The sequence below is a fragment of the Hesperophylax consimilis genome, chromosome 13 (assembly GCF_061612785.1).
Source record: "Hesperophylax consimilis isolate HC1 chromosome 13, BYU_Hcon_1.0, whole genome shotgun sequence".
Taxonomy (NCBI): Eukaryota; Metazoa; Arthropoda; class Insecta; order Trichoptera; family Limnephilidae; genus Hesperophylax; species Hesperophylax consimilis.
The window spans coordinates 27,928,293-27,947,517 of NC_142848.1; the positions used below are offsets into that span (position 1 = coordinate 27,928,293).

Below are 19,225 nucleotides of genomic sequence, written 5' to 3' on the forward strand. Positions count from 1 at the left end.
AGCATTTTGTACAATTTGGATTTTGCCAATTTTATTTGAATTATTCTATCGATGTACGTTTATTGCCGCCGTCGTATGACATTTCAGGATAAGGCTACTCATGTATCCTATACGCATGTTGCACTCAGGTCGCATGTTGTCGCAACTTGTCATGCACAGCTACTGAAATCACGAGACCCGCCTCACCACCGATCATTGTTATGATTTATCCTTAGGGGGTATTTCACTATCTCTGATTATGTTCTGACTAAGCACTAATCTGCGGCATTTTTTCGTTTTCACTATATCTGAATAACGCTAACGCTCGGGTTAAAGTTCGATTTGACTAATCAGTGCTCGAACCAGACGTTAGGCGCTATTCCTCGAATCAAAGATGGCGTCAAAACATTCCGAGTTTGACAGCGGAGAAGTGAGTCGAATTTTGTTGAATGAATTTGAATGCTTGTATGATCCATCCTGAATTATTTGATTGTGTTCAAAATAAGAAACAATGTATTAATTCGACACAAATCTATCTAAAATGACCTGATAATCAACATAACATAACCAAAAAAATGCACAATGAAACAATGGTGAAACGGTCGCCGTTGAATAACGAAGTTATTCTGATCTTTAAAGCCAGCCAACGGATAGCTAGTCAGATATTTAGCCCGACATAGTGAAATACCTCCTTAGTAGTTAATAAGCAGGCAGTATTACCAGCGTTGAGAATTCGCATTGTGATAAAAGTAATGCCATATTTAAAGTCTCTTAATTTACGACGTGAGTGGCAACAACCTCGCTTGGCTGGTCACAGTAGTCTGGCATGCCTGTGAGTGCTTGTGTAAGAACCACCGTGCAGATGTGTGGCGGTAGTTGCCAAGATACTTGAATTGTCGAGTATAGGATACTTGGGTAGTGTTGTGGACGAATCATTTCATCCTCACTTAACACGTATATATGATTAAATCAATCACAACACAGTACATATAATATAAATATTAGTAACAAATAGTGGTTCTTACCGAGATGTTCTCTGCCTGGTGTCTCACGGCAGTGCCCCCATAAACCAGGCACACCTTCAGCACAGAGCTGTGGGCGAACTTGCGCGCCTCTGTGTATATCTGTATGGCCAGCTCACGCGTGGGTGATACAATCACCACCTGCGGCTGGACGCATCCTTCGCCCGATACCATCACATCGCTGGGGAACTCTAGCAGGTTGTTGATGATGGGCAGGAGGAAGGCTGCCTGAAACACCAAGTTATATTATGTTAGCAACGCCTATGACACACTAGCGCGCCTTATACCGCCAGCACACCGGCGGTAATTCAAAAATAATGGAATTCGTGACTCTAGACTGGGATGAGCTATGCCCCTTAACATTGTTTGCTTACTTGCGTATCGTGTATCCATACCTGGGATGTAGCACCGGGTGACCGGGTATGTCATCAAAATGTCAATTCAACACACCTACAAAAAGTGATATAAAGTCATGAAAAGTGATGAAACAAAAACTAGGTTAAATGGGTTACATGGGTAACTATTAAACCTAGTTTTTGTTTCATCGCTTTTATTGACTCTATATCACTTTTTAAAGGTATGTTGAATTTTCATTTTGATGAAATATCATGGAGCCGTAGCGCCGTGGTGGTGGTGGTGATGATGATGATACATACATCCAAATATTTCATTGGAGCATCTTGCATTGAAATACCAATAGAACAAGGGCAGTATTCACATGTGACACCTATGCTCTAAAGATTGCAATTCATTTGTTAAGATAGTGGAATCTATCAAACGGACGGCCCATTTCTGCACAGATTCAAGTTTTTTTTGAAGTATTAGCTCCAGACCAGAGATGGTTGCCAAACTCAACAGTGTACTATCATTTACAGTTGTGTACTATCTGCAGTATCTGCAGGCCCTGTACAGCACACCCAGCTTCCGAGAGGCAGCCCCAGGGTCATCAGCTGGTCACTTAGAATTACATCAAGCATTTCAATGGAAGGCGTGTTGAAATGATCGTTATTTCATATGATATACAATACCGTTTTTCCGGATCCAGTCTGCGCGCAGGCCATGAGGTCCCTGCCTGCCAGGATGATGGGGATGGCGTGCTTCTGAATGGGCGTGGGCTTGGTGTAGCCAGACTTCACCACATTGGATACGAGTAGGGGGCGCAGGCCGGCGTTCTCAAACACCTCGATGCTGCGGGGCGGCTCGTTGCCTGTCACCTGCCAATACAATATACAATGTACAAATATGAATCAAGTAGTGGATTGCTAAAGTCTTTCTCGACTGCTTCCACCATTCACTACTGTATACCACAATGTTACTGTTAAAAAACTACATTAGATCGACTTTCATTCGACTCCTTATCTCATTCCGGTGCAGATATATTGCGTTAAGTATTCCTCGGGCATCCCCGACTTCTACCATTCAAATCACTCAACAAACACTCCTGGCACTAATAAGAACAATATTTGAAATTTTCAGCAATTTCGGTCGCATACTCTTCGAGTTTTGCGAGCACAAACATACAGGTTGCAATTTTAATTTATTAAATTTGAATTTTTATACATTAAATTTACTTGTTGACTATCAAATATAATTCCTTAAAAAAACTTGAAAATATTATTATGTGGTGGGTAATGCACGAGAGGTGGCAATAAAGTGAACATCAAATAAGAGTACTGGCAACTATTTTCAATCAATTTTATGGGGAAACAGTAGAACCTCATTAATGCAAAATTCACGGGACATAAAAACCAAATTTTGAATTAACGAATTCATAATAATAATAATAATATGGTGTCCATTAACTCGTAGTACAAGCGGGAAACTGGTGATCCTGGATATTTTCTCATAGCACAAAAGGCAATTATGAAAATTATACTTGAGAGTCCCACCAGAACTCCTACAGACTACGTTTTTAATGCACTGAATTTAATCTATCTGAAAAATTACATGCAAAAGATATTTTAATTTACTCATTCAAAAACTAGGATAACTTTGCACATACAAACTCGAGTCGATTCACAAGTTCCTTATTACAACATACAACTAAACAACTTTTGGTCAAAGAAATATGCAATATTTCTCTATAAAATTTTAATATCCCCCCTCTTGCAATAAAAACCATTAAAAAATAACCGACTACAAAAGAAGTATTAGAATATGGATAATTTTATTTTAATTTTTGCTCAAAAATCTTCGGTGCGACAAGTGTATACCCGTTCTACGGGTTTAAATATAGTTTCCCTTTGATGAAATATTCTTCCAGACAAAATACAAGAATTTGAAGATGGCGAGGACTTGGTTCACATTTTTATATACATATTGTTAGGACCCTTACAAAGAGATTGATATAAACACTACCAGACAGCAATGCCTTTTCCGTCATTCTAGTAGGACCAGCACAAAAGGTTCCTGCCAGAAGTGTGTCAATAAAAGTAGATGAGGCACCAAATTTCAATTGAAATACACACAATACAGTAAAACTCCGTTAATTCAAACCCCGATAAGTGGAAAAAACAGGTAAATTGAAATTATCGCCCAAAAAAATCAGTTAATTTGAAATTTTTTTTTGCCCACGCGTGAAAATTGGTTAAATTGAAAATCATATAATTTCGTAAATCTGAATCTGACCGACAGCCGTGGCGCCAAAACGCCGTAAAATGCCTTTTTACATGGTTGTACATCGTCCTAATTCGTATTATTATTTTGTAAATCTGAATTGATTAACATTGGAATCTGAATTGAAAGAGCCGGCCACGACGGAAATCAGAAGTGAAATTTTAATTTGTGCGGAAATATACCACATTTTTACAAATTTATTTTGAAAATATGAATTTAAAGTGCCGGCAGCGAAAATTTGGTTTACGCGGAAATTATGTGATATTTTTACAAATTTACTTTGAATATCTGAATTTGAAGGACCGGCTGTGATGAAAATCGGCTGTGACATTTCGATTTATGTGGAAACATATCATATTTTTACGAATTTACTTCAGATAGATGCCAAATTTCAATTTACGCAGAAATATATCGTATTTACTTTGAATATCTGAATTTAAATGGCCGGCTGCGATGGAAAATGGTAGCGAATTTTCAATTTGATGAACTTGATTTTCATGATTTTTTTTCTTAAAATTTCGTATTATGTTGGAATTCATTCATTAAAAATTTATTTGACATCCCGTGGATTTCTACTATATAGTCACGTTCTTTAGTGCTTACCTGAACTTGAATGCTGTCATAGTGGTCAAAGTTGATGCCACTGGTAATGCCGGCAGCAAACATTTCATTTTCATCATCAGTGGGTGCGGGGGGGATGTAAACCTCTCTGGGCTTCTCGGGGGCGCCATCACCCCCCTCGCCTCCCCCATTCTCATAACCCCCTGGTAAGAAATCAAATTACTATTACATTTCTTGTGGATTTTTTTTTTTAATAATTAAGGTTGGGGTGTTTCTCCATTTGATGACCATTAAATTAATCATCAAATCGACTTTTTTAATTCTAGACATTTTAACAGTCTCCATTAGCTCTAATTCTAGACCCCTAAGTAATTAATATTATTATAGATACATGTATTCTGCCGTCACAAGCAAAAAGGCAGCATGGATTTTGAAAAAGTCACATTCTGGTGTACTTTCTATTATTATGGATGAAAGGTCTCATACATCAGAATGTGACTTTTGCAAGTTCATAGCTGCCTTTTCGCTTATGATGGCAGAATTGTGCTGCAGTAAGTACATTGCAGTGAGGAAAAAAAAATTATGCATTCAAAATTTGATTTACAGTGAAAATTTCTGAAGTTCAGAAGTTATGTTTTTCGGTCCCTTTAAATTTTGAAGCTAAAACTGCTTCCTGCCTAAGAAGTGTATATGGTTGTAGCGGCACGTTAGGAGCGCCCAACAGTTCTAGAAGATGTGGGAAAGCCGGCGCATTCTCACTGCAAATCTCCAATACTAGGAGTAGCGTATCGTTACATAGTCCATTGAAAAAAGTTCTTCCTCGGTAAGTATAATAATGTTGTGCAAATGACGTATTTAATTTTGGACATGAAAAAAATATATTTAAGTGAAGTTATTATAATAATGTTGTTTTTACCTCCCCTTCCTCCCCTGCTCCCTCCTCGGCCCCTGCCGCCACCTCGGCCTCTATAACCTAAAAAATAAATATAAGCACATAAAACATTGATTGTCAATAAAAATGATTATTAGTTCATTTAGTTTCGATAATTGACGCTCTGCCATCTCAACAAGAAGTCTAGCCTTTCCATTGCCAACAGCGGTAACAGAGTCACCCCTCACGGCAACCCAAGTTTTGTTTTGCATCATGGCATGCTGAAGATTAACCTCTTGAACGTAGGAAAATCGTCAAAAAACTGTCGGGCGAGAATTTAAGGAACTGCGAGAAAATTAAGTTGATCTGTTTTGCTCAAATATCAGAATAAAAACTACAATTTATGTTTTTTTGCAATTGTTTTCCGTTAACTAGATAAAGTATCTTAGTTCGTAAAAGTTGTTTTCAAAGAAATGATTATGTTCACACTGCTTTGAAAACTCAAACATTTTCATTTTTGTGACACTGATTTAAGCAGATGAATTTTGACATTCAAAGACAAATTATATGGTAACCTGTCGTAGAGGCTGCATTCATGAAATAAACTCTAGAATCTACAGTAACATTGGTTCAAGCGGTTCTGATTTTGTCCTATGTACAGTTTTCAATGCATAAAGGTAACAATCGTATCGGAAAAAAATGCCAGGGTGGATGGTATTAGAGGGCGTACATTAGGGTGGAGTGAAATCTTTTTTTTCACTGGATGGTAATGTAAGAGTCAAAATTTGGTGCCTTTTAGGTTTAATTTAAGCCATGTAAAATATTATACCATTTGGTTTAGGGTAACTGCCTCCGCAACGGCATCGAATTTATGAAAATAATCGGTTTTACACTCTAATTTGAAGTAATGTTTATGTACTATATTTTTGAATAAACATACCTACCTATTTTTATCAAGAAAGTTTACTTGGTATAATATAGATTTGACACAAAATAAAAAGAAGTTCGAATTTGTGTTTTATAATTTAAATAAGGGGAGAGAGGAAGCGCGGGAGGTGATACTGAGCTTGCTTGCACTTGTCGCGTCTCGAGTCGCGCGTCGTCAGTGCTCTATCGTTCGTGGCTCGGATCAGTCGCACGCTCGTTTATCGTTAAAAATACGTTCGATAATCTTTCGTTGCAACCATGCAAAGAACTCGGAGTGTATTCAAATGTCCTCTATTTGGTGATGTTTGTGAGATGAAAGAAAACGTTCTACCTACTTATGAAGATGTAGTGAAATACTATGAGTGGACGAGACATCAACTGAAATTGCAATTAGAAACTGCAAAAGAACCAATTTTTGGCGAGATAGCAGACATAGTAACGTCGAGAATTGAAAATATATGGCAAACGGCATCTATTCCTACAGTGACGCGAACAAGGATCATTCAAATGTTGAAAGCATATCATCTAAAGTGCAAAAATCTACTCAAATCTATCAAGAGGCTCTCCCCGGACGAGTTAAATAGTTTTCAGCAAAGAAGTAAGATACTTTTTGATATTTCAGCATGCAAGTGCAAAGAATTCGCTCAATGTATCTGTCCTAAGGATAAAAAGGTTCCTAAACGAGAGCAAACTTTTTTGACCGATCAAAAAACGTCTCGGATAATGGTAATCAGCGGAATCGACGTAACTGCTACAAAGAACATTCAAAAAACTCTAAAAAGGAACTATGAACGAGAGAATTGCCGAAACACATCCTTAAGCACTTCAACGTTAGCTGATTTAAATGCTAGTATTTCTTCAGCGACATCATCAGAGACAGAAAAATCTGATTGCTCCATGATCAAAGGCGTTATTAAAAAGAAAATAAAAAAATCGACGCTTAATTTTCCTACGTTATCGAAGACATGTGATAGGTATGGAGTGTCTGACAGAGCAGCAGCAGCAATAGCATCATCTGTTTTGTTCGACATTGGGTCTGATGTTGAGGTCATTGATCGGCACAAGTTACGAAGAGAGAGAACTAAAACTAGAGAAAAAATAACGGAAAATGCAACAATTACAGAGCTCTTGGCCTTATACTTTGACGGGAAAAAAAGAAAAAACTTTGAATATTGTTAAAAAGGGCGGTAAATGCTTCAGGACTATGGTTGTGGAGGAACATATCTCACTAATTCAAGAGCCGGGATCTATTTACATGGGATACGTGGTACCTGATGTTGGGACAGCAAAAGGAATAGAAACCGCGATAACAGGGTTTCTGTTACATAAAGAAGTTTCCCAAGATAGAATTATGGCAATTGGTTGCGATGGTACGAATGTAAATACTGAATAGTATGCTGGAATTATAAGACTGCTAATAATTTGTTTGCTTCACATGAACGAACTGCCTTTGAGACATCTGTTTCTTCATCTCGATGGGGGTACTTCGGGACCTAAATCTTATATTGGTCCACTGGGAAAATCACTGGAAACCTGTAAAAAGCTGCCTGTTAAAAAATTTAAACGCATCGAAGGTCAAATGCTACCAGAAAAGGCCAAAGATCTGAGTTCAGACCAACAGTACTTGCATAAAATTGTCTCGGCGGTAATTTCAGGTGAATTTCCAGAAGACCTAGGCAATAAATCTCCAGGAAAACTATCACATGCCCGTTGGATCACGCGTGCTAACCGAATACTACGTTTGTATGTATCTACTGAAGAACCATCTGAAAATTTGAAAACTCTGGCTACTTTTGTGGTCAAAGTTTACGCACCGTCTTGGTTCTCAATTAAAAATAAACCATCATGCAAAGATGGCACGCGTCATCTGTTCAATATCAAAGGCCTCCAGATACCTGCCAGAAACTCTAAAAAAAATTATAGATCCTGTTATCCAAAGAAACGGCTACTTTGCGCATCCTGAAGGGATTCTACTTGCGATGATAACAGATGATAAAAAACATGTTAGAGAGCTGGCAGCCCGCCGCATACTAAAGGCACGCAGTACTGCTCAACCTCCAACACCTAGAATGTTTCAAGTGCCATTGATAGATTTCAATGCTTCTACATATATTGATTTAATAAATTGGCAGGAAAACTTAACCGAACCACCGATTTTAAAAAACTTATCGGACCAGGAAATTCAGAATATCGTGGAATCTGGTGGCGAAAGCGAACTATTGTTTATAAGGCTTCCCTGCCATACTCAAGCTGTTGAAAGAGCTGTAAAGAATACGACAGAAGCTTCCATTTCTCAGTGCACAAAAAAGTCGCGACTAGGTGCCATAAATGCCAAGCTGGAATCGCGGAACATAATGCCTAAATTTGAAACTAAAAAGGATTTTAAACCTCAATAATAAATATATAATTTTTCAAGTTTGTTTCAAATTTCAAGAGCTGTAAAGACTACGACAGAAGCTTCCATTTCTCAGTGTACAAGAAAGTCGCGGCTAGGTGATGCCAGGCTGGAATCGCGGAACAAAATACCTAAATTTTAAACTAAAAAAGGATTTTAAACCTAAATAATAAATGTATAATTATGTTTCAATTTTTTTTTTAGAGCGATGCCTTAATAAACATCTTAATATATATTGTTTATCATTTAACACCTACTTACCACTAAATTAATCATAATGTATCGCCTTATAAACTTTTTTACCCTAATTTTCAATTTTTGGGGTCACTGCGGAGGCAGAAGATCTTAATTAAATGAAATGAAAAATCCCACGTATTTTTATTTTAACATAAGGCACAAATCCCCCCCTCTTAGAACTCTGAATCATAAAAAATTTTTTTTTTCATACATCCGTGCTCCAGGCTAGCGTACATGTGCGCGATATCCGAGAATGGTCGTAAAAATTGTTGCACACATGCGCCTGGGGAAACAGCAAAGTAGATTTCCGGATGTTTGGTTTACGATCCGTATATCATACCTCCAAATATTCATACGGAAACATACAAACTGTAACTGCGGTTTAAAGCCAATGAATCCCCTTAGATTTCACCATTTATCCCATATTTTTAGTTTTTATTAAAAAAAACATATTTAAAATTTATAGAAATATTTATGACATGATCGTGAATCAAGGAAAATAGTGTAAGTTTAGAGACGGAAATGTTATTAGAAGTTTACATACCTCCTCCATCTTCACCATCATCTCCATACCCGTTTGACTCTCCTTCTAAAAGAAGAAAAAAAAAACAGTTTTACTTTTTGGAGTAAGTATATCAGACCGGCTCGAGTATAGGGGCTCCATAGAAGGCCGAGTAAATCTGGCTTCCTCGGCGTCTTGCATAGGACCAGAAAATTCTCCAATAGTGACCAGCTACTAACCCTGTACAAATCTCAAGTACACCCAACAATAGAACTTGGGAGTCACCTCAGGCCTGACGCCCCACAATACTTGTATTTTGGGGTGTTACTCCTTTGCACAGAAGATAGTTGATTCTGTGCAAAGGAGGGCGTCCGGCTGATTGACAATCCATTGTTAACATACCGATTGCCATCTCTATGTAGGCATGCTGAATTTGTTCTACAGGTATTTACAAGGAGCTAGCAGCATTGATCCCCTGTGCACCGGTGATGTTGCTGTTGGCTTCATGAGAATGGGTTGTTTCTTCGATTGTTTTTGTGTAAGACGGCTAGTATATGGAACGAGCTATTGGCATCTGTTTTTTCTCCTTCATATAATCCAGGCCTCTTTAAGACCAGCATTAATAAATCCCTTTTTACAGCCCTTACCTTAACTCGCCTCACAACGCTACCCAACCGAGTAGCAACATAGTTCCGCTGTGGTCACATGGTTCAGACAGAGGTGCTCTTGTGAGGTGTCGCATAAAAAGAATTGATAAAAATATAAACTCAACCATCCCCAGTGGTCGAAGTGGGAAACTACCATTATGTATTAATTTTATAGACCGGACATCTCGAATCTCGTTCTCACGACAGAGAAATAGAGAATGTAAGTTTGTACCTAGTATCCAAATAGGATCATGTTAACAATTAGCATACAGATAAACCTTCCCGCCAATGTGAAAAGGTTCCTTGGTTAAATTAATTGGAACAGCAGTGATGTTCATTTCAGACCTTAGTCATGTAAAATTATGGATTGACCCAGGACTAAGTAGTCAGACAGAGCACTGAACTAAAAGACTTCAATAAATTATTAATATGAACAATGGTCTCACCATCTTCATATTTATTTCGCCTATCGCCACCATAGCCTCCTCCACCACCTCCTCTTCCACCTTCACGGCTGCCTCGGTAGTCCCCTCGGCCCCCACGGCCCTCTCCTCGTCCACCCCCACGGCCCCTTCCTCGTCCTAGAAAATTACATTGCATTCATTTATTACATATAATATTATTCTACTGACATTTACAGTTTTAATCCACCCCCACCAGTTTGATAAACCTGTCGAACATCGGAGTAGGAAAAAGTCAAAATACCTCCAGTTGTGGGGTGAGAATTTTCTGAACATTATTTATTTGAGTTTTATTTAGATATCGGGATAAAAACTATGTTTTTTTTTTTTTAATTTCTGTTTACCAGGAAATGTATCTTATTATTTATATTTATTTCATGTTTATAGACGATTCCAAGGAATACCTATTTTAATTGTAAAAAAATAAATTTTAATCTTCCATTTTGGGGAAAAAAAAAAAAAAAAAAACTGTCAAAATAAATATTTATAAACCTAGACGAAAAACAACAATCAAAAGGTGTTGAACTTTATACTCTGAAAACTAATATTTTCATTTTTGCAACTACTTTTACGAGTTTTGAAATTCATAGACAAATTTTTTCATAAGTTTCTTAGAGGCTACATTAATGAAATAAACAGAAGAATCTAAAGTCACATTAGCGTAGGCAATTTTGAATTTTTTCCTTTACATTTTTCGAAGTATAAGTGTTAAAATTCCATCCCAAAAAGCTCCGTGGGCGGTACTAGGTGCATGTACGCACCGAGTGTCAAACACGGTCGTAAAAAGTGGAGAGCACTTGTGCTCAAAAAACAGTCCACTGATCTCCAGCTTTCTGCACTAGCAACCAAATTCATGTTTTTTTTTTGCGAAAACTATGATCCAATCAAAGACTTAACTATAAATGATCATATATTGATAATTTATAGTTCCATCAAGTACATTTTTCTATTGATTTCCACATTCTAATTTATACATGCCAAATACCGTTTAATGAAAATCTATGGGCAACTGAAAACGCGCAGGCAGTGTTGCGAGTGACTGGTTGCATCGCCGTTGAAAACTGGTTTTTGGTAAGTTGTGCCGTTGACAGACCGCCATTGAAACAGGATAGCGATTGAGTTGCCAACTGGTTTTCTTTCAGTTGCCCCGTGAGCGGATGGACCACGGGTCGCTTACCATTGCATAAACTGTAATTACCACTTTACATCGCTTTCATTCTATAAACTGTAATTACCACTTTACATCGCTTTCATTGTATAAACTGTAATTACCACTTTACATCGCTTTCATTCTATAAACTGTAATTACCACTTTACATCGCTTTCATTGTATAAACTGTAATTACCACTTTACATCGCTTTCATTGTATAAACTGTAATTACCACTTTACATCGCTTTCATTGTATAAACTGTAATTACCACTTTACATCGCTTTCATTCTATAAACTGTAATTACCACTTTACATCACTTTCATTGTATAAACTGTAATTACCACTTTACATCGCTTTCATTGTATAAACTGTAATTATCACTTTACATCGCTTTCATTGTATAAACTGTAATTACCACTTTACATCGCTTTCATTGTATAAACTGTAATTACCACTTTACATGGCTTTCATTCTATAAACTGTAATTAACACTTTACATCGCTTTCATTCTATAAACTGTAATTACCACTTTACAGGAAACAAAAGATCACATTTAATTCGACAAAGGGATTATAAATGTTAGCCCTTCAAGTTCAGTTATTCTAAGCACAGTTATTCTAAGCAAATTCATAAAAATACCACACATTTCCGCGTAAATTAAATTTTCGCGGCCGATTAACATCGCGGGCGGCCCTTTAAACTCGGATATTCAAAAAAATACGATATATTTATGGGTAAACCGAAATTTCGCAGCCGATTTTGGTCACAGCCGACACTTTAAATTCAGATAATTTAAGTAAATTTCGTAAAAATTCATCATATTTCAGTGTGAATCGAAATTTTGCCAGCCGATTTCTATCGCGCCGGATCTTTTAACTCAGATATTCGAAATAAACTCGTAAAAATGCGATATATTTACATATAAATCGAAATTTGGCGTTCGAATTCCGTCGCAGCCGACCCTTTGAATTCAGACATTTGGTGTAAATTCATAAAACTACCACATGTTTCGGCATAAAACGAATTTTCGAATTTTGTGGAAAAAAATAAATTTCGAATTAAAAAAAATTTTGTATGAAAAAATTTTGTATGAAAAATTTTTTTTTGCGGAAATTTTTTTGGCAAAAATTTCGAATTACGCGTTTTTTCGAATTATCGGGGTTCGAATTAACGGGGTTCTACTGAATATAAATATATAATACATGTTCTGAAAGGGTAGTGTTCCCTCGTGCTAACATTGTATAAATCGTATATCTCACCTTAATACAAAACGAGACAACAGGTGTTTGATGTCTGGGAGAAATATCTCCCAAAATTGCTCTAGGGGTTAACAGATAATTTCATTGCAGAATTGTGCAAATACACAAGTATTTAATTAGAAAATTGTTTATTTACCTCCTCCTCTGCCACCATAGCCGCTGTGTGAATCTGGAAACAATACATTTCTTCAATTCATATAAATAATAACCAACCTTTACCCTTTGTATTATTTATAAATTGATGGGGACAATATTTAGATTATTATGGATGCAAGGTCACAGGTGTACATTGCCAGTGCAATAAGGTAATGCAATCCACCAGTAGGCTTAGTTATCAGATTACAAAATTGTAGATACACAGTGTCACCTTTCAGGCAAAAGTCACCGAACCACATCACACATCATTGAGATATTGCTAATTTAAAAGATAAAATATGTTACATTAAAAAAATGCAGTTTTAAAGTTAATGCGATTTCAAATTTTATGGAAATTTCAAATTTTTTATCTAGCCGCATTATAATAGAAAAAAATTGAAAGCATTCAAATAAGATTATTTCTCTAAGATTGAAAATCGATATCTGTGATGTTTGGTAATAAGTTGGGTGTTCAAGCGATGTATCGCTGGCACCAGTCATAAAGCTTACTCCAGAGTCCGACAGATGTCGCTAGAGTGTAGCAATTGCCTGTGGGATATTATTGACAGACAACAAGTTTCTAGAAACAGAGAATTACCAACCCTCGGGTAATGAACAGTGTAGCTAAATCCAGACTTAATTATTGTAAGGTAAATAAATGCAACTATAGTAAAGAACCTTTTACTTTATCAAAGAGTTCCCAACACAGAAATCTGCAAGTAAACCAGAGATATGACAATATCTCAAAATCATTTTAAGCAACACTTCAATTCTGAATGGTGGTCTTTCACCAGGGTGATACTGAGAGTATCTTCCACTCTGGAAAGTGCAGCAAATATATTATTTCAAATGAATTAATTGTGAAATAACAAAAATTAATTAAACCTTGCACACCCCCAGATTTGAACCTGCCATCTCAACCACTCGAGAATATCAACTACTCTTATGAAGGCGTGTAGTTATAAACCCCATTATTGAATTAGAAATTGTTGCAACTCCGGGTTGTCTCAGAAACTCCAGAGTCAACAAAACACTTGATATTTATATAGCGATAAACTACAGTGACCAGGTATGGCTTTATTAGCAGAGGTAGGATTGATTCTGGATTTGCAATCGTACTTACGACAGCTATGTGCCATCTACGGGTAACCTCTTAAACTACTATCTAGGATAATATCACACGAATTAAACCCTAAAGCCGTGTTTCTGTTATTATTATTAATATATTCATATATGTATTACTAAAACATTGAATCAAATATTTGTACAAACAAGAAACTTTGGTGCAGGGCCCCAATGTTTATTTTCAGTGGCTGATGGAAAACAAAAACATTGCGGCCCCGACCCAATGTTTTTTGTTTTTGTCCGATGGTTTGAACACATTTTGTAGCAGAAGACCCAACTTCATGAGTTTAATTTTCTGTTTTAATAGGATTATTAACTTACCACCATTGTCATCTGATTGGAAAGGGGTGTAGCCTCTACCGGCCGAGAAACTTTTGCCCGAATCGATGGTTGGCATCGTCAGATCCTAATAAATAAAAAACATAATATTAATTTTTTTTTTTAATATAATATTTTTTTAAATTACTCACTATCAAAATTATCAATTTAAAAGGATTCAAGTTAATGTTAAGTAAAATGTTAGAAATTGGCTAATTCACTAGTTTTTAAACTGCACCTAATTACAGACATATTGATATGTTTCATGGTGGTGACCAGATAACTCAACACACTTCTAAAAAGTGGTATAAAGTCATTAAAAGTGATGAAACAAAAACAGGTTATTTTTGCAGGTTAGTTTTTCTTTAATCACTTTTAATGACTTTATATCACTTTAATTTAAAAGATTAGTCTGACTCTGTGCCGAAAAAGGCAATCCGTTTGATAGATGCCCCTTTCTTAACAGGCAGATTGCAATCCTTGGAGCACAGGCGTCAGGTAGGTAAGCTTTCCTTGTTGTACCGGTATTACAATGGAAGGTTTTCTGAGGAACTAGCATCATTGATCCCTTCGGCACCGGTGCATAAACAGGAAACACGCCAACATTAGAACATGGTCAACATTGGTCACATATGTTAAGTCGTGAGGATTTTCATCACTGGAAACCTTATACATCTTCTTCATGATCCATATAGAATTTACAAATAAATCATTTGTAGTATTGCTTGAGTTAGCAACAAAACCTTTTGTTGTCCTTATGATAAACCAACCTTGCAATAAAAGTGTACAATATTGTATAGCAAGTAGAATTTTCAGGGGTGCTAGTGAGTCATACCACATATTTTTTTAGGGTTAGGTTTGAAAATTACCTAAATTAAATTAATCTAAGCTCGCTTAAGGAAAATTTCTGCAGGAACATTAATGATAATATGTATTCGCATCAAGACACATTATCGAAATTTGCCAACAATACTTACTGCTTTGAAAAAATGTAACATTAAACAAAAATATGTGGCAAGTGATTAGCAATAATTAATCAATGTGTACTAAAAAATATAGCATTAAACGTCAATATGTGGCAAGTGATTAGCAATAATTAATCAATGTGTACTAAAAAATGGTGACCGGATAAATCATCAAAATGATAATTAATCACATCTTTAAAAAGTTATATAAAGTAATGGAATGTGACAAAACAAAAACTTTATTAACTGGGTTAAGTAGGTTAGGTTTAAATTTTATTTTTTTTCATAATTTTTAATGACTTTATATCACTTTTTAAAGGTGTGTTGAATAGTCACTGTGTTGAGTTATCATGGAACCCTAAAAATATAGCATTAAACATCAATATGTGGCAAGTGATTAGCAATAATTAATGAATTTGGACTAAAAAATATTAATACATTTTTGTAATAAACACAACAAACCTCTGATTCATTCCATTCGTCCGCCATTGTTCCTGAAAGAAATAATAAACAAAAATTACAACACTGTTTGTTTATTATTGGTATTAATAGTTTATTAATGGTAATTAATATTTAAACTATCCGATTATTGTGCAGAACTTCAAGAAACTTAATCTTGTAGTAAATATACAGGGTTTTCCAATAAGAGGTGTTATTTTGATATTCAAAGAAAAATGCCATTTTTTAATATAAATGATCGAATGTTTATTTCATTATAAAGAGGAAGGTATGCCGATAATAGTGAAAAATAACATCAGTCAAATGACCACCACGACCACGCGTACAGGACCATATCCTTTTCATGAAATTTTCCATAACCAAATCGCAAAGTGGCTGCCTTATGTCCTCGATAGCCTCACGAATTCCATCTTTGAGGTCTTGAATCGACGCTGGGCTGTTGGTGTTGACCTTCTCTTTCGCGTGGCCCCAAAGGAAGAAGTCGCAAGGTGTTAACTCACAAGATCTCGGTGGCCAATTGTGATCACCTCTTCGAGAGATAACACGGTCCGGAAACTTTTCCCGTAAAAGATCAATGGTTTCGTTGCTTGTGTGGCACGTAGCGCCGTCTTGTTGAAAGTAAACGTTGTCCAGATATATACCATCCAATTTCGGCCATAAAAAATCATTAATCATCTCTCGATAGCTCTTTGAATATCAAAATAACAACTTATTGTAAAACCCTGTATTATTAAAATAATTATTATTTGTTCTGACCGCTTAGTTAGGCTGGAAATAGTGTCATGCATACGATGTGGCGCTGACGAGCCAGACCGATGGTTCTCGCACGCAGCCTGTAGCGAACCGTGTGGCACTACAGCTACAGCTCTTCATTCATTCAGCGACCGACGTACGGTTGGCACTATTTCCAGTTTTAGACTTCACATACATTGTATTTTTTTTTCATTGTGACTACCGCACATGAATCGCAACTGCACGGAGCCAGTGATACTATAGCATCCCCGATTTGGGGTATATTGCGAGCCGAGAGGAAATGATGAGAGGAAGGTGGGGTAGTACCTGGCTATTCAGATCTAGTCACTAAATATAGTTGAAGTCAATTCAAGCCACTTTCCATAGTAATGTACATTGAAATAAACCATCACAAAAGAGGGAGTGGGAACCAACAAAGGCGCTGCCGGTAGTGTGATTAAATTTACCGTGTTACCCAAATTTAACAACATTTAATTTGTGGTTACCCAAACGCCTTGTCATTGACAGTTATTGCAGTATGTACGATGCTAAAACTTACTGTTTTTGTATTGTGTAAATGCAAACAATAATGAAACCAAAACAAATGCCTTGTCACTGTAAGTTATTATAGTGTGTATTGTGCTTAAACATGCTGTATTTGTATTTTCTATATGTAAACAATAATGTAACCTAAAATAATGGATTGCTGTATGGAAACCCATATTAAACATTAATAAGCAAACCATAGACAAAATGGAGAAATAATTAACTAAAAATTCTGCCTCAATACAGGTTCGCCTAGTGAGGCAGGTTATGCACTACCTAAAATATAGTATATTATGCCATTTCTATATAACACTCTTACATTCATATCTACTTTTTTCTTATATTAGAAACTGCTGTATTATTGTAACATTATTCTTTCAACAATTTCAATGTTTCTAACTGACATATAATTTATACAACTTACTAATGATATATTCTGTAATTTTTTTGATGAAATAAATTTAAGTTAAAAATAAGATTTCAAATTTATCACTTAGGTGATTGATTAAAAATAAAATTTACACTTAAAAAATTACAGAAATCTCTAAAACTTCTACAAAACAAAAACATTTCAAATGTAAACAAAAATACTGTTTGCTTTTAGTCTATCTACAGCAAGTCCGTTCGCTCGACAACTAGTCATTAGAGTTCAAATAGTTCTCCAATTAAATAAAGGTTACAAAAGGTCCCGCTTTGTTTGCTAACTAACTAATAATTAATAATTCAGTATTTAGCCAAATGGACCAAAAATGTAATCAATATTAATTAACTAGTTGGGCAGTCAAAGTATTTTTTATCTACATGTGTCATTGTATCATCACCTGTACTAAATAAATAAATAAAATAAAATAAAATAAAATATTAAGCGCAGACCCGTGAAAAATCACATGATATAAAAAATTTACTGCCACAGCTGAGAATCGAAGCCCGATCAACGGCTTGTGAGACAAATTATGCTGACAATTATACCGTCAACTATTTTAAGAACTGCGGCATAAATTCATTATGTGTACTTAAAATATAAGAATTATTTATTTCACAACTGAAATTATATTGTTTATTATTTAAATTGTATACCTATTTAATTACACGAGAGAACATTATGTTGAACTTAAATGTAAACAGTTCTGTGGGGGAAATCTTTAAATCAGCCGATGAATGAAAATTGCTTCATTATTAAATTCTCTTTAATATTAAAATCATGGCTACCAAGGAGTAACCTCATGTATTAAGACTGTGATACACTGTTTTTCCCCAAAACACTGTTTCTGTATTTTCAACTTTAAAGTATTACACAATTTTTTGTTTATTTTTTTTTTGTTTTGTTTTTGTAGATATGTATGTATTACTACGCTAAAGTGTTGATGATTATTTCATTTATGTATTGTACTATTATTATATGTGCAACTAATCTCCTGCTGACAAGCTACTTGCAGTAGCTTAGCGGGTATAAATAACATTGTATGTAATTTTTATACAAATAAAAAAATGAATAGTGATTAAGTAATTATTTTTTACTACGTAATCGATGCACATCCGGAAAGATTCCCCAAAGTCGGGAATTTATTTTTTTGTATTAAATAAAGTTATTCTGAGGGTTTTCTTTTTTGATTAAAAAGTTAATAACCACAGAAAAATTAGTTCGTCGATCTCCAAAAATGACGAAATAATGAGCTTTCTAAGTGAACTTGGGTAAAACGTATAAAATCATGTCACAAAAGGCACAATTCATAATTCGAATAGAAGTGCTGCAGTACTGATGCGCCATACATTAAAAAAGTACCTTAAAATCACATGCCTATCAGCCGGCAGCAAATATCAACATTTTGACAGCTTTACATCTTCGGTACTATTCGATATTTTGCAAAAATTTCAGAAAGTTCTGTCCTAAGCATATTCTAATTGATATTTATTTATTTATATATAAGCCTAAAAAGGCTTTTAAATAAAAGTGATACATGATGCAGTGTACATAGGAGAATATCTGTATTATACAGGAGATACTGACAGTAAATGGATGTAATCCATTGTAAAGTAGGTACAAAATACACAATTGTAAAATTGTGATTACAAGTATAATGAGAAAATATTAAGAAATAATTTTAAAAAAACCAAATATGAAGCAATATTAGTAAAATGTAAGAGTAACATAAAATAAAAAAATAAATTACAACAACACTACATATAAGACAAAACATTAAAACTAACACTACTCTAATTTGTTGGATTCAACAAAGTGTTGGTATAGGTTATATTTAATTCTATAAATGGAGTCAATAAATAAATCAATAGCACCCCCATACTTCCTATTGGTC

General features: G+C 35.3%; 1 protein-coding gene across 1 annotated transcript in view; it reads right to left on the reverse strand.

Moving 5' to 3' along the window:
* Positions 1 to 19,225, reverse strand: part of vas (ATP-dependent RNA helicase vasa) — a 31,216-nt gene that overhangs the window by 8,491 nt on the left and 3,500 nt on the right. Inside the window, exons 2-10 of the mRNA XM_089638933.1 lie at positions 15,636 to 15,667; positions 14,212 to 14,296; positions 12,767 to 12,799; positions 10,204 to 10,338; positions 9,153 to 9,197; positions 5,095 to 5,151; positions 4,221 to 4,381; positions 2,030 to 2,215; positions 1,005 to 1,229 (exon numbers count right to left, since the gene is read on the reverse strand). Coding sequence (XP_089495059.1) covers positions 1,005 to 1,229; positions 2,030 to 2,215; positions 4,221 to 4,381; positions 5,095 to 5,151; positions 9,153 to 9,197; positions 10,204 to 10,338; positions 12,767 to 12,799; positions 14,212 to 14,296; positions 15,636 to 15,662 — 954 coding nt within the window. The 5' untranslated portion in view covers positions 15,663 to 15,667. The remainder of the gene's footprint in view (positions 1 to 1,004; positions 1,230 to 2,029; positions 2,216 to 4,220; positions 4,382 to 5,094; positions 5,152 to 9,152; positions 9,198 to 10,203; positions 10,339 to 12,766; positions 12,800 to 14,211; positions 14,297 to 15,635; positions 15,668 to 19,225) is intronic.